At 51.5% G+C, this 12750-nt stretch overlaps 1 protein-coding gene across 5 annotated transcripts in view; it reads right to left on the bottom strand.

Moving 5' to 3' along the window:
* SLCO2B1 (solute carrier organic anion transporter family member 2B1) overlaps positions 1 to 12750 on the bottom strand; it is a 105723-nt gene that overhangs the window by 51696 nt on the left and 41277 nt on the right. Inside the window, exon 1 of one of the 5 annotated variants that reach the window (XM_001174975.6) lies at positions 3325 to 3648. The exons of 2 other annotated variants lie outside the window; for them this stretch is intronic. In XM_001174975.6, coding sequence (XP_001174975.3) covers positions 3325 to 3340 — 16 coding nt within the window. In that variant the 5' untranslated portion in view covers positions 3341 to 3648. Of the gene's footprint in view, positions 1 to 2203; positions 2295 to 3324; positions 3649 to 12750 lie in introns of those variants that run through there. 2 more of the 5 variants (XM_016921615.4, XM_009423778.5) reach the window with 2 other exon arrangements.

Raw genomic sequence — 12750 nt, 5'->3', positions numbered from 1 at the left:
CCCTCAGGCCTATGTTCACCAGGCACAGGCTGGGAACATTGGAGCCTTCAGTACAGATTTGTCCAGAAAGAGGGGAAGAGGAGGCCAGGAAGGGCTCTGTTACCAGTGGAGGGCTCAAGTTTGAGCCCCAGTTCTGTTGCTGAGTAGCTGCATGGCCTTGGGCAGGTAACAGAACTCCTCCTAGCTTTTATTTCCTCATTTGTTGTTGTTGTTGTTTTTGAGATGGAGTCTCACTCTTGTTGCCCAGGCTGGAGTGCAATGGTACAATCTCGGCTCACTGCAGCCTCTGCCTCCCAGGTTCAAGCAATTCTCCTGCCTCAGCCTCCAGAATAGCTGGGATTACAGGCATGTGCCACCACACACAGCTAATTTTTTGTATTTTTTTTTTTAGTAGAGATGGGGGTGTTTCACCATGTTGGTCAGGCTGGTCTCAAACTCCTGTCCCTCATTTGGAAAATGGGCTCAGAGTGCTTTGTCATCATAAAAGTGCTGCACATGGCCAGGCGCGGTGGTTCATGCCTGTAATCCCAACACTTTGGGAGGCCGAGGCAGATGGATCACGAGGTCAGGAGTTCGAGACCAGCCTGGCCAACATGGTGAAACCCCATCTCTACTAAAAATACGTAAATTAGCTGGGCGTGGTGGTGAGTGCCTGTAATCCTAGCTACTCAGGAGGCTGAGGCAGGGGAATCGTTTGAACCTGGGAGGTAGAGGTTGCAGTGAGCCGAGATGGCGCCATTGCCCTCCAGCCTGGGTGACGGGGTGAGACTCTGTCTCAAAAAAAAAAAAAAAAAAAAGTACTGTACACATGATTGGGGTTATAATGAATGTTCCCAGGACACAGATTCTCTGGGCCACTGAAGCAGGGCCACTTCCTCCTCAGATACTTTCTATAGCTCCCAATTGCCTTTAAGACAAAGTCCATGTGCCTAACCTGGCATACAAGTTCCTTGTGACTGGGCCCCATCAGCTTCTTTGGCTTAACTTCCCAAGATGTTGCCCAGTGACCCCCGCTCCTCCAACGGTACTGGGCAGCTCACTAGCTCCACAGACATGCAGGTGTAGTCACTTTTCTAAGCAGTTGCAGTGCTATCTCCTTCCCTGGCATGCTCACCCTGTGTGGGATTGGTGGAAGGGAAGAGAAACCACAAGGGCAATGGCACGGAGAGGAAGAGCTCTGGTACCAGGCAGACCTGGGGGCTGGCCTCCACTCTGCTGTTTACTTTGGGGTGAGCTTGGACCTTGCTTGCCCCCTCTGAGCATCAGTTTCTCACCTATTGAAAAGGGGAAGGACATTTCACTGAGTTCTCTTAAAGCCAGTGATGCAGTGCTGGAATTTGAACCTGGGACTGCTGGTTCTTTCCCTCGCCCCACCTGTCTGCCCTAGAATGGCTTACATTTGAACACAGTTGGGCTGGAGAGAGGAAGAGCAACACCGGAAACAAGGAGGGATGAACCTCAAAGAGAAGGTCATCAAACAGCATATGGGAGAGGTTACCCCCAGCTGGAAGAATCTGGAACGGCTTCCTGGAGGAGTTGGCATTTGGAAGAGTTGGAAAACAGGGCAAATGTCACCAGAATGGGATGTGGGCAGGGGCTTCCTGAGCAAAGGTGAACAGGTGGGAAGATGAAATCTCTGAGTCACACTGTGTGTGTGTGAATGGCTGCCCCAGCACTGGCAGGGAAACTGCTGCCTAAGGGGTATGTGGTGAGTGGGTGGAGGGGCTCTGCCAGAGCCGGATCTGAACTTCATCCTCTCTGGTGTCTGCCCTGACTGGGACAGCTTCCCCTCTCCCTTGGGGACTCTTCCCAGGCTGCAGGCTCTGTGTCCTACCCCACCCACATTCCCACACCTCTCAGAGTAGTGTGGTGAGCCTGGCCACAGCCCAGAATGGGTCTCGGGAAGCAAGGCTAGAGATGGCACCCAATGGCCCACCAGGCAGATGCTGGGGTCAGCTTCCTGCTGTCTGTGTGGAAGGTCAGTGGGCACCTGGAGAATATTCCAGAGCTGGGCCCTGCAGGGGTCAGAAAAATAGTACTGGGGGGACTTGTGGGGAGGTGTAGTGCAGCCAAAGTCTCTAGTTAGTTCCCACACTCCCCAGCTCTCCATCCCTCCCATCCATACTGAGCCAAGGCTGATGGGGAATTTGGTTTGTCAATGGCCCATTCACACCGCCCCCCAACCATCCCACCCAAATCTGACCTCATTCTCATCTGTCCTGTGAGGTGCCCTGATAGGAGGCATCCATCCCACCCTTCCTGCCGTACTGCAGTCCCCAAGCCATGGCTGCGTTCTCCTGGAGTCCCTGCAGCTGCTCCTCAGCCGGGTCTGTCTCCATGGCCTATGAAGCTCTCCCTGCTGGGCTTCTGGGAGCAAGTGGGGCCTTGCCCAAATGGCTGTGAGGCTCACACAGCCCAGGGGAGGATCAATAGCTGGGAAAGAGGCCAAAGGTGACTGCTATAGGGCGTCTAACCTGGAGTTCTCCCAGTAGAAAGATCCTTTGTTTCTTCTACCTATACTGCCTTCCCAGAAAGTGTTGGGCCAGGTGCTCTGTTCCCAGAAACACTGCCCTCGCTACAAGGTGATTCCTTGTCACCCTGCAGGCAGAGCTTCAAGACCTTTTTCCTCCAGCCTCCTCCCCACTCTATAGTAAGAGACCTCACTGCACAGAGACCCATGCAGGTCTCTGCAGGTCACTCTCAATCTCCTGGTCTTCTGGGTGGATCTTCTGACGCTGCCTGCAGGTCCGTCTGTAGCTCTCCGTCACCTATCCCTGTCTGATTCTCTTTCCTGCTCTGTCTCCTGCCTCTTTGTCTCTCCCAGTCTCTGCTGCAGCCCTCTCTCCCGGTTTGACCTCCCTACCTTTCCCTGCATTCTCTCGCTGATACCTGTTGATATTGCGTTCTCCGACCTCCTGTGTGCCTCTTCGTTTGAGCCTGCCTGTCTGCGCTGTCTGACTACACTTTTCTCTTTTTCTCTGCTCTGTCTGTCTCTATCTTTGTCTCCTTTGAGAGGGGAAACAGGGCTTGAAGAGGGGGTCAGGGGCCTGTCTTTCTGTTGTCCTCTAAGTCTTGGTCTCATCAACGAGGTTTGGCTGGGTTCCCTGGCTCCAGCTGAGTAAATCGTGTCCCTTCCTGCTCCTACAGTCATTCACTCATTCATTTAACACACCTTCACTGAACTCTGGCCATGTGCTTGGCTCTGTGCCAACAGCTGTGAGCACCCATCCCATCCACTCTGGCTCTACGGCCTCACCCTTTTCTCTGGTAACATGTCCCCCAGGCTTGCTCTCCATGGCCCTTCCTTAATTTGTTCGGACTTACCTATCCTGGGTCCCATGACTGCTGGAGTGCAGTGAGCTCCAGCCCCTAATTCAATCTCAGGACCTGGAGCTTAGCAGGGGAGAGGAAGCAAATCTTCTCAGGGGCTCCTGGAGACAGCAGCAGGTGAGCCACAGCAGGGATGCAATAACGGTGGGAGCTCCAGACACGGGGTCAGTTCTTCTTGGGCCACACAGGACATCAGACTTGTCCAGACACAGGTTAGGGAGTCTTGCTCAAACTCAGCCCCAAGTATCTCCAAGTGTTTGTCTCCCTGGGTCACTTGCTCCTTCTGTCTCTCCCTTGCCCTGGCTCCACGGTTGTATAGAAGGCTGGGTTTGTTCAAGTCCAGCCTCTCTGTGAAGAGGAAGCTGCACCCCGCCTCCCTGAGGCTCAGCCTCAGCCTGTCCTTTTCCAGCCTCTTGCCTCAGCATTTCCCTTAGGTATTTTCCCCTGCTCTGTTAGCAGCAGAGAGGTGGGGGCACAGGGGGGATGCTGATGGGACTCCCCAAGCTCCCCAACCTTCCACATTCATCCCCCAGTCTCCTCACTGCACTCCCATTTTCCACCTGAGCCCTTCTCCTACCAAGCTCTTGTTCCCTTCACAGAACTTTTGTTGCCCTCCCTTGATAGGAGGGCCCCATAGACAGCCCTTGTTCCCCCATCTAGCAGTTGTCCTCTTTCACTGAACCCCTGTCCCCCTCAAGCCCACGTGCCCTCTCACTAAATCCCTCATCTTCTCCCTGAGCTCCAAGGATCCACAGCAAGAAGGGGCTCTGTCCACTAAGTATCCAGTGGCAGCCTGCCTGGGTGGAGCTCATGGTAGAAGGTCCATCAATTTCAGCCATCTAGGCAAAGGAGGAGGGGAACAGAATGGAAAATATGAAATTCTCAGAGTTTCCTGGACTGAGGACTGAGGATGGAGGTTCAGGAGCCAGAGAGATCTGGGTCCCACCTCAGTTGTTATTTGCTGGTCAAGTGATCTCAGGCAAGTCCCAGCGTCTCCCTGAGCGTCAATTCTCTCATCTATAAAGAAGGGACAGTAATCCCTTGCAGAGCCACTGTGAAGGTTCGGTGAAGGACAGAGAAGCCAAGCCTGCAGGCCTGGAGCTCAGAGAAGGGAGTGGCAGAGGTGGGGCTCCAAACAGGGCAGCAAGGGAAAGCAAATCCACTTTGCCTTTCCCAGCTTGCACAGCACTTTCACACACAAGGCCCCACTGGGTCCTCCCCTTGACACTGTAACATCAGGTTATTTATTCCCTGATTTTACAAATGAGGCATGGAGTCTCAGTAACTTGCCAGAGATCACCCAGCTAGTAGGTGGTGGGTGCCTTGAACCTCTAATGATAGAACCAGGCTTTTCCCTCCACCCAGGATATCTTCTCTGAGGAAGATCTGGGTTTCCCCAAATCCAAGATGCAGAAGTGAACCTGACCCTGTCTCTGGAATAAAGTCTTTGCGTGGAATGAGGATGTGGGTTTGGAGTCTAACTTTCAGGGTGCAATAACAGAGAAACATACACCAGCTCCACTTGGCTCCTATTTGCTGTATGAGGGTGCTAGTAGGATGTAGGGAATGTGTGAAATAATCACAGATCTCCCTGGCACTCAGGAGGCACTCAATAGATACTTGTTACATGAATAAATGAGTCTTTGAGAAACCAGAAATGTGAGTACATGACCATTCCACTGAGAAAGGTCAAGAACTGGCTTGGATTAATAGAAAGACCAGACCCTGATGGGTTTGACCCAGGGTCTGACCTGATCAGACCCTACTTGAGAAAACCAAATTGGGTCTATCTCTCCAAATCCTTCTGACCAACATCAGCATTGTGAATCCTCATGAAGACTGGCAGAGGTGCAACCTTCCAGACTCCAAATTACAGGTATGAAGATCCCTTTAAACTTTCTGGAAGCCCAGTTACCCCCACCTTGGCCCCAGGGCCTGAAGAAGTTCTGTGCATGGAATGGTCTTGGTAGGGGGACCAGCTTGTCTGGCTAAGTTTATCTGATTGATCTTTTTGTTTTTGTTTGTTTGTTTGTTTGTTTGTTTGTTTTTGAAATGCAGTCTCTCTCTGTTGCCCAGGCTGGAGTGCAGTGGCACAATCTCAGCTCACTGCAACCTCAGCCTCCCAGGTTGAAGTGATTCTTGTACCTCGGTCTCCCGAGTAGCTGGGATTACAGGCACGTGCCACCACACCTGGCTGATTTTTGTATTTTTAGTAGAGACAGGGTTTCACCATTTTGGCCAGACTGGTCTCAAATTCCTGGCCTCAAGTGATCCACCCACCTTGGCCTCCCAAAGTGCTGGGATTACAGGTGTGAGCCACTGTGCCCGCCCGGCCTATCTCATTGATCTTTGAGTCAAGCAACACACAATACCCCCCAGGGCATGGTATATACAGTAGCCTCTGGCATGAGCAGCTTTCATTTATTACCTCAACTTCCCCAGGCTGGCAAAGCCTGGTCCAAGAATATTCCTGAACTTGAGCTGTGGAACTGGAGCAACGGTCAGGTACCCAGGAGCCTCTGAGACATAGGCTAACATGCCTTCAGACCAGCTCCGTGGTGAACCCCGTAGTCAGCTCCTGCTATGAGTGGCCCAGGTCTGAGGTTTGACCACACTGGTTTGCACCTGGGCTTTGCCATTTGCCAGTGCGTGGTGTTTGCTGTGCTTTGTTCAAGTATTATATGAAGGTGCATTTTACAGAGCGCCACGATGCGTGTGGATCACAACACCATCTGTGGATTCCCACAGTTTACAAAACTTGATGCCTGTTTTAGAGTCCTGTGCCGTTGGCAAAAGCCTAGCACAATCTGCAAACCTCTGCTGCTTCCAGGGCCCCATAACATTCACAGAGCCCTGTGTCTCATGCTAAGCCTGATGCTGTTCATAAAACCCTGGGCTGTTTGCAGAACCCAAGCCCTTACCTTCTTCAAGCCAACCCACTTAGGAAAATGCCTTTTGATAAACCAGGAAAAATAGGAGACTCTTCATTTTATAGAACTATCTGCTTTGGGGTACAAAGGAAGAGTGCTGGGCCCAGATTAAAGACCTCAAGGCTGGTCTCAGCTCTGTCATAATCCTGCTGTAGGACTTTGGGCTGATCCTTTGTCCTCTCTGGGTCTCTGTCTTCCCATCTGTTAAATGGAGATCCTGACATCCAACCATCCACCTCAGGCCTGTCCTGAGGATCACTGTGAGATTGCTCAGAAGACGGGGTGTGGGCGGGGTGAAAAGGGGAAGAGTGCCCAGAGGCTTCTTCCTGAAAACGGCTCCAAACTACCACCTCAGCATCTTTGTTCCCACTTCCCTTCTGGCCTGGCAGCCAGGAAGGGGATATCTAAAAATGAGCCATGGGCCAGGCAGACAAGCGAGGGCCTCAACCAGAGCCTCGGCCTTCCCTGCCCCCTGGATGCTGCCTTGGAGTCAGACCCTCGCTGTGCAGACACACTCCCATGTATGGCTCGTTAACTCTGCTCAAGGAAAACAATGTCCTCCTTATTTCACCCATGAGGACACTGCCGCTCAGAGAGGCCTCATGTCTTGCCTGAGGCTCCATGTCAAGTATATGGCAGGGGCTGGGATCTGAGCCAAGGACAGCAAGGATGGATGCCTGGTCCTCAGAAGTCGGAGGTGGAAGGAATATGGAGCTCATTTAATTCAACCTTTCCTTTTTTCAGATTGGTAGACTGGGGCCAGGAGAGTGTGGAGATCATGGGGGAGTCACTGTTTATCTCTCCCTAGATAAGCAGGCTTCAGTCTCTCTAGCTGGTTGATGAGAAACAGGCCCCATCCTGCCAAGCATTCAGGGCTTCCCCTGTCTTTGTTGGCACAACTTCTCCATCAGGACACAGCTCATCTCCTAACTGCGAGGAGAGGAGCAGGTGTGCAGGCCGGGTGGGTGTCCAGGTTGCACAGCCACCTAACCTCAACACAGCCCCTGGCTCTTCCAGTGCCCCACCCTTGTATAGCCCCTGCCGTGCTCCCTGTAGCAGCTTAAACCCCATCTGGAGGTTTCTCCCTACCTCCAACCACTCCCTTTGGAAGCTGCCTCCCCCAGCCGCCACCTTCAGGCTCTTTCGCCCCACAGCAGCCTTCCCCTGATTCCAACTCCCTCCATCTCTCACCAGTTTCTCCCTCCAGCCTATGGGAATACACACTGTGTTGGAAACTGCATCCTTCCCTGAAAGTGACAGCTCTGGGCCCCAGAAAGAGCATGAGCTTGGGTGTCAGTTCAACCCTGACCCAGTACAAAGCTCTCTGAGGCTGTTTCTTCATCTGTGAAATAGAGATGAAACGTGATAACTGAAAAATCATGAGATCTATAAATTTGGAGAGAAGACTTTATTTCTTTTCTTTCTTCCTTTTTTTCTTTTTCTTTTTTAGAGACAATGTCTCACTCTGTCCCCCAGGCTGAAGTGCAGTGATGCAATCATGGCTTACTGCAGTCTCCATCACCTGGGCTCCAGCGATTCTCCTGCCTCAGGCACCCCAGTAGCTGGGACTACACGTGCATGCCACCACGGCTGGTTAATTTTGTAAGTTTTTGTAGAGACAGGGTCTCACTATGTTGCCTAGGCTGGTCTCAAGCAGTCCTCCCACCTTGGCCCCCTGAAGTGCTGGGATTATAGGTATGAGACTTTATTTCTTATGAAGAGTTACAGCCTACAAGGTGGCCATTCTGATGGGCTGGGGAGCTCAGTCTTTGGCAGAGTCCAGAGACAGACACTTCAAGGGAGGAGGGGTTGGACAGAAATTTAAGCTGAACGCATTGACCAAATATACATATTCAACAGGTTATAGGAGGAGCTATGAATATTCATGAGGTGATCCTAATGTATGCATATGGAATAAACATGCATGTTTCATAAGACCCATGTTCACCTTGGGTTGGAGACTTAACATTCAAATGCATATATACATCAAAAGGTGAAGCAAGGACTTGAAGGGCTCAAGCGCGGTGTCTACAAACTGGCCAGAACCCATCCATGGTCGGTGGTCTCTTATCAGAAAAAATTCCTGAAACAGTCTCTAGTCCAATCAGAGCTATAGTTATGGCTGGTGGAACGGGGATCAGTTAGTTAGTGTCTGGCGGTGGAGGAGCTGCAAATTGTTTTACCACTGCTTATCTCAAGACCAGGGCTTATTTAGGTGCTAGAGAAAAAAAGAAATGTTGTGGCAGTGAGAACATAGTTTATTCTTTAGTGTATGGGTGTGGGACTTAACCCTTGCCTGGCGTGACCCTAGGTCATGTTTATAGTTTGGCATCTTATTGCCACAAAGAGTCCATTCTGTCAGTCTTATGATCTCTGTTTTAACATTAATGCTGCTCAGGTGTAGTGTCTAAGCCACAAAAGGGAGGAGGATAAACGAGGTGTGTCTCTTGTCCCTTCATGGCCAAGAACTCAGTTTTTAAAGGTTTCTCTGGGGTCCCCTTGGCCAAGAGGTGGGTTGTCCATTCAGTGAATTGAGGGGCTTAGATTTTAGTTTTAGTTGACACAAGAAGCCTCCTGGCAGGACTGTCCTAAACCCTGTTATCTTGCCCGATCTTCTCCTAAGTATGTGGTACAGCTTCTTCCTCCTGGGAGACCGCCCCCAGCCTCACCCAGTGACCTGGGGCTGGTCACTTGCCCTCTCTGATCCTTAGTGCCATTGTCTGCAAAACACCTTCCCAGAGCTGTCATATGGCTTGGATGAGCTGATGGATAGATTAGTGCTTCCAAAATTCTGAGAGCTGAGCAGACATGAGCCATTATTAATACGGCAGTGATGGTGATGGTGATGACTCTTATAATTCTGGAAGCAGAGGATGAGGAGGAAGTAAATCATGACACATACGTGCCAGGTCAGCCTGATCTCACTGACAACCCAGGAGAATAAATCACTAGGAAGGCCCTCTGAGGTAGGAGGAAGCTCAGGAGCAAAATGGGGACTCTGCAGGTGGGCGGGGGGACCACTGTTCACAGCTGTTGTTCTACAGGTGCTGCAGGGCTCCAGCTTGGGCACTGGCTGGCCTTCAGCCCCCAGCCCTGGCTCTGCCACTGACATGCTGGTCAGGTCTCATTCCCTGCCTGGTCCTCAGTTTCCTTATTATAAAATGGTGGAGGGTGGGGGGTGCAGGTGCAGTGGCTAATGACTACAATCCCAGTGCTTTGGGAGACCGAGGCAGGAAGATTACTTGAGGCCAGGAGTTCGATGCAAGCCTGGGAAACATAGTGAGACCCTGTCTCTACCAAAAATTTAAAAATTAGCCAGGTGTGGTGGCACATGCCTGTGGTCCCAGCTACTGGGGAGGCTGAAGTGGGGAGGATCCCTTGAGCCCAGGAGTTGGAGGCTGCAGTGAGCTATGATCACACCACTGTACTCCAGCCTGGGCAGCAGAGCGAGACCCTGTCTCTAAAAAAAAAAAAAAAAAAAAAATTTTAATGGTGGCTGGGGATGGGGGTGGTGGGGGTTGGGGGAAGAGTCTCATTCTGCTCTGCCCCTGTCTTTTGGAGTCTCATTCTGCTCATGGCCCACATGAGCTAATGGCTGTGCCACTGTTTTCCTAAAGTGTCAAGTGTGGGATTACAGTTATTAATATGTCTTCTTGGAGAGAGGACACGGGAGAGGGGTGGTGCAGCAAAGGCTGGGAGGGATGCCGAGGGTGGGAGTTGGGGATGGGGTGAGTGGGGGTGGCAAATGCGCGATGGGAGCAAGCCCCTGCCAGGCCGTGGATAATTTGGAAGAAGGGCCCTGCTCCCTAAAGACTTTGCAACACTGCCCCCTGGGGGCTGGAGAGGAAGCCTGTGCCCTGACTTTTCCTCTGAGGCTTCAGTCAGGGAGGGGACCTTGAAGGACCACTGTCCAGAGGCTGAACTGGGTGGGCCAGAAGAAACCCAGCTAGGGCAGTCATTGCCTGCCCGCGTTCCCCACCTGTCCATTCCACTTCACGAGCCTCTCAAATCTGCAGCCCTGTCCTGGTCTAGCCCACCACTGCTCTTGTCTGGGCCATGCCCCGGCCTCTTTCCTACCTCCAGTTTCACACCAGCCCATCTTCTTGCAAGCCAGAGGGAACTTTCTGACCCTTAAATCCTACCATGCCCCTTTCTGTATAAAACCCTGACCCAGCTCTCAGTAACCCCAGGAGAGACCATCCTTCTTAGCCTGACACTGAGTGGTCCCTGTCTCTCTGTCCAATCACATCTTCTGCAGGTCACTATCCTCACTCGCAGATGAGACATTACAGGAGTGTTTAGAGCAAGGAAGGCGCTGGGGTAGGACTTCTCGGGTGTGACTGCTGGCTTCCCCCCTTAGTAGCTGTGTTATTTAATTCTTAGTTTGCGGTTTTTTTTTTTTTTGAGACAGAGTCTTGCTCTGTCACCCAGGCTGGAGTGCAGTGGCATGATCTCGGCTCACTGCAACCTCTGCCTCCTGGGTTCAAGCAATTCTCCTGCTTCAGTCTCCTGAGTAGCTGGGACTACAGCTGTGCACCACCACACCTGGCTAATTTTTGTATTTTTAGTAGAGACAAGGTTTCACCATGTTGGCCAGGCTGGTCTGGAACTCATGACCTCTGGTGATCCACCCATCATGGCCTCCCAAAGTGCTGGGATTACAGGCGTGAGCGCCCAGCCTGCAGTACTTTTTTAAACTATAAAGTATATATAACATAAAATGTTAACATAAAATTCAGTGGCATGAAGTACATCTACATTGCTGTACAACCGTCCTCACCATCCATCTCCAGACCTCCCTCATCTTTCCAAACGGAGACTCAGATTCATGTGTTCTTCATTCCACCTCTGTTTTCTCATCTGACGGATGGAACTAATCACTGAGTGTGTTTTGCACGTGCTTACAGGTGGGTAATAGGTACTCAGGCAATGTTACGATTGTTTTCTTCTCTTGAGGAAGCTGCTCTGGAAAGTCAGTGCAGCAGCACCGCATGGAGTGATCTCTAGAAACCCACAGCCTACCGCTGCCCGGCTTCATTTCTGTGGCTCGGGCAGATTTTCTGAGAGCTGCTGGGGAAGCATGCCGCCCATCTCATCTGGGAAGATGAGTCACTTCCTCTGCTGCTGGGTTATGAGCCTAGGGATGGGGAAGGCAGGAAGCAGAACACAAGCAGCTGCTTCTCAGCTGGGCGGGGCCTCCGCAGTGGCTCACATAAGAACCACGTGGCAAGGTGGATTCTCTCTGGTGTCTGGACCAGGGTAGGACACCCTAACTTGCCTGTGTGCCAGCTCTCTCAGGAGGGGCTGGAGCAGGCTAACTTGCTTCCATCAGTGTTGCTTATTCAGAGCACAACAGTTTGCGTTTTGCTTGATTCTCTCCTTTTCACATCATGCTCCCAACACATCATCCGCCCCCCACATTCTGTGCACACACTTCCAAGATTCACTCACTCCAACTGTTCCTGGCATGCGCGTCTAAAATCATCTCACCTTCCAAGTGGCACTGTCCTCATTTAAATGCATGTCTTTTTTTGTCCCCTAGGTGGAACTAGGGGAGAGACCAGGCCTCAGGCCTCCCTGATGGATCCTGGTTTCTGGCCTGCTCTCTGGCCAGGGGAGCAAGTGGATCTCTCCAGCAAACAAGCTGAATGGTGGTGTCAGAATCAGAGCTGGGTCCAGACAGGACGCTTAGAGGGCCACAGAATCTCCTCCTAAGAGTCCTTCAGCTGGGGACTCTAGTCTTTTCAGTTAAAGACATCAACCATCCTCCAGAAAGAGCCAGCGGTGGCAAGCAGTTAGCTTAAGGAAACCAGTCAAGTCTTTGGAGTAGCTTAGGCTGGAACTCGGCCAACATTAGTTGTGTGGCATGGGGCAGATACTTCATTTTTCTAAGCCTCAGTTTCTTCTTCAAAATGGATGCAATGATCATGACTAACACTCATTATTTGCCAAGCACTGTTCTAAGCACTTGTATCAGCTCAGTTAATGCTCCAAACAACCTATTATAATCCCCAATTTACAGACGAGGAAACTGAGGTACAGAGAGACCTGCCAAGGTCACACAGTTGGTAAGAGGCAGATCAGGATCTTAACCTAGACAATCTGGCCCCAGAGTCCAAGCCCCTAACCATGGCACTTAACCGTCTCAAAGGGCAAATTTGAGGACTCAGTCATTATCTGCTGGTCCCTAAGCCATGAGGTTGAATACAGAATGATCCAAGTACTAAGCTGCTGCCTTTGACTGACCCTGGGCATTTTACTTTCCTTGTCAAATCTCAGGTTTCCCTCCTACAACAGGAGGGGCTTGAACCCCAGCTCCGGCTCAGCAGAGAGCTCACCATTTGCCTGGAAACCTGCCCCTCCCTGGTCCCTGTTCTGAGCCCCTCCCATCTCTTCAGAGTCAGCCCCCATCCCTGCAGCCTGTGTGGCAACTCTGCCTTCATATTTCTCTGTCTGTCTTACTCCCTCTTCTCCCTAAATTCAAAGCCCA

Source organism: Pan troglodytes, chromosome 9 (genome assembly GCF_028858775.2).
Source record: "Pan troglodytes isolate AG18354 chromosome 9, NHGRI_mPanTro3-v2.0_pri, whole genome shotgun sequence".
NCBI lineage: Eukaryota > Metazoa > Chordata > Mammalia > Primates > Hominidae > Pan > Pan troglodytes.
Note: the sequence above shows the minus strand (reverse complement) of the source record. Positions and strands in the feature narration are given on the sequence as shown.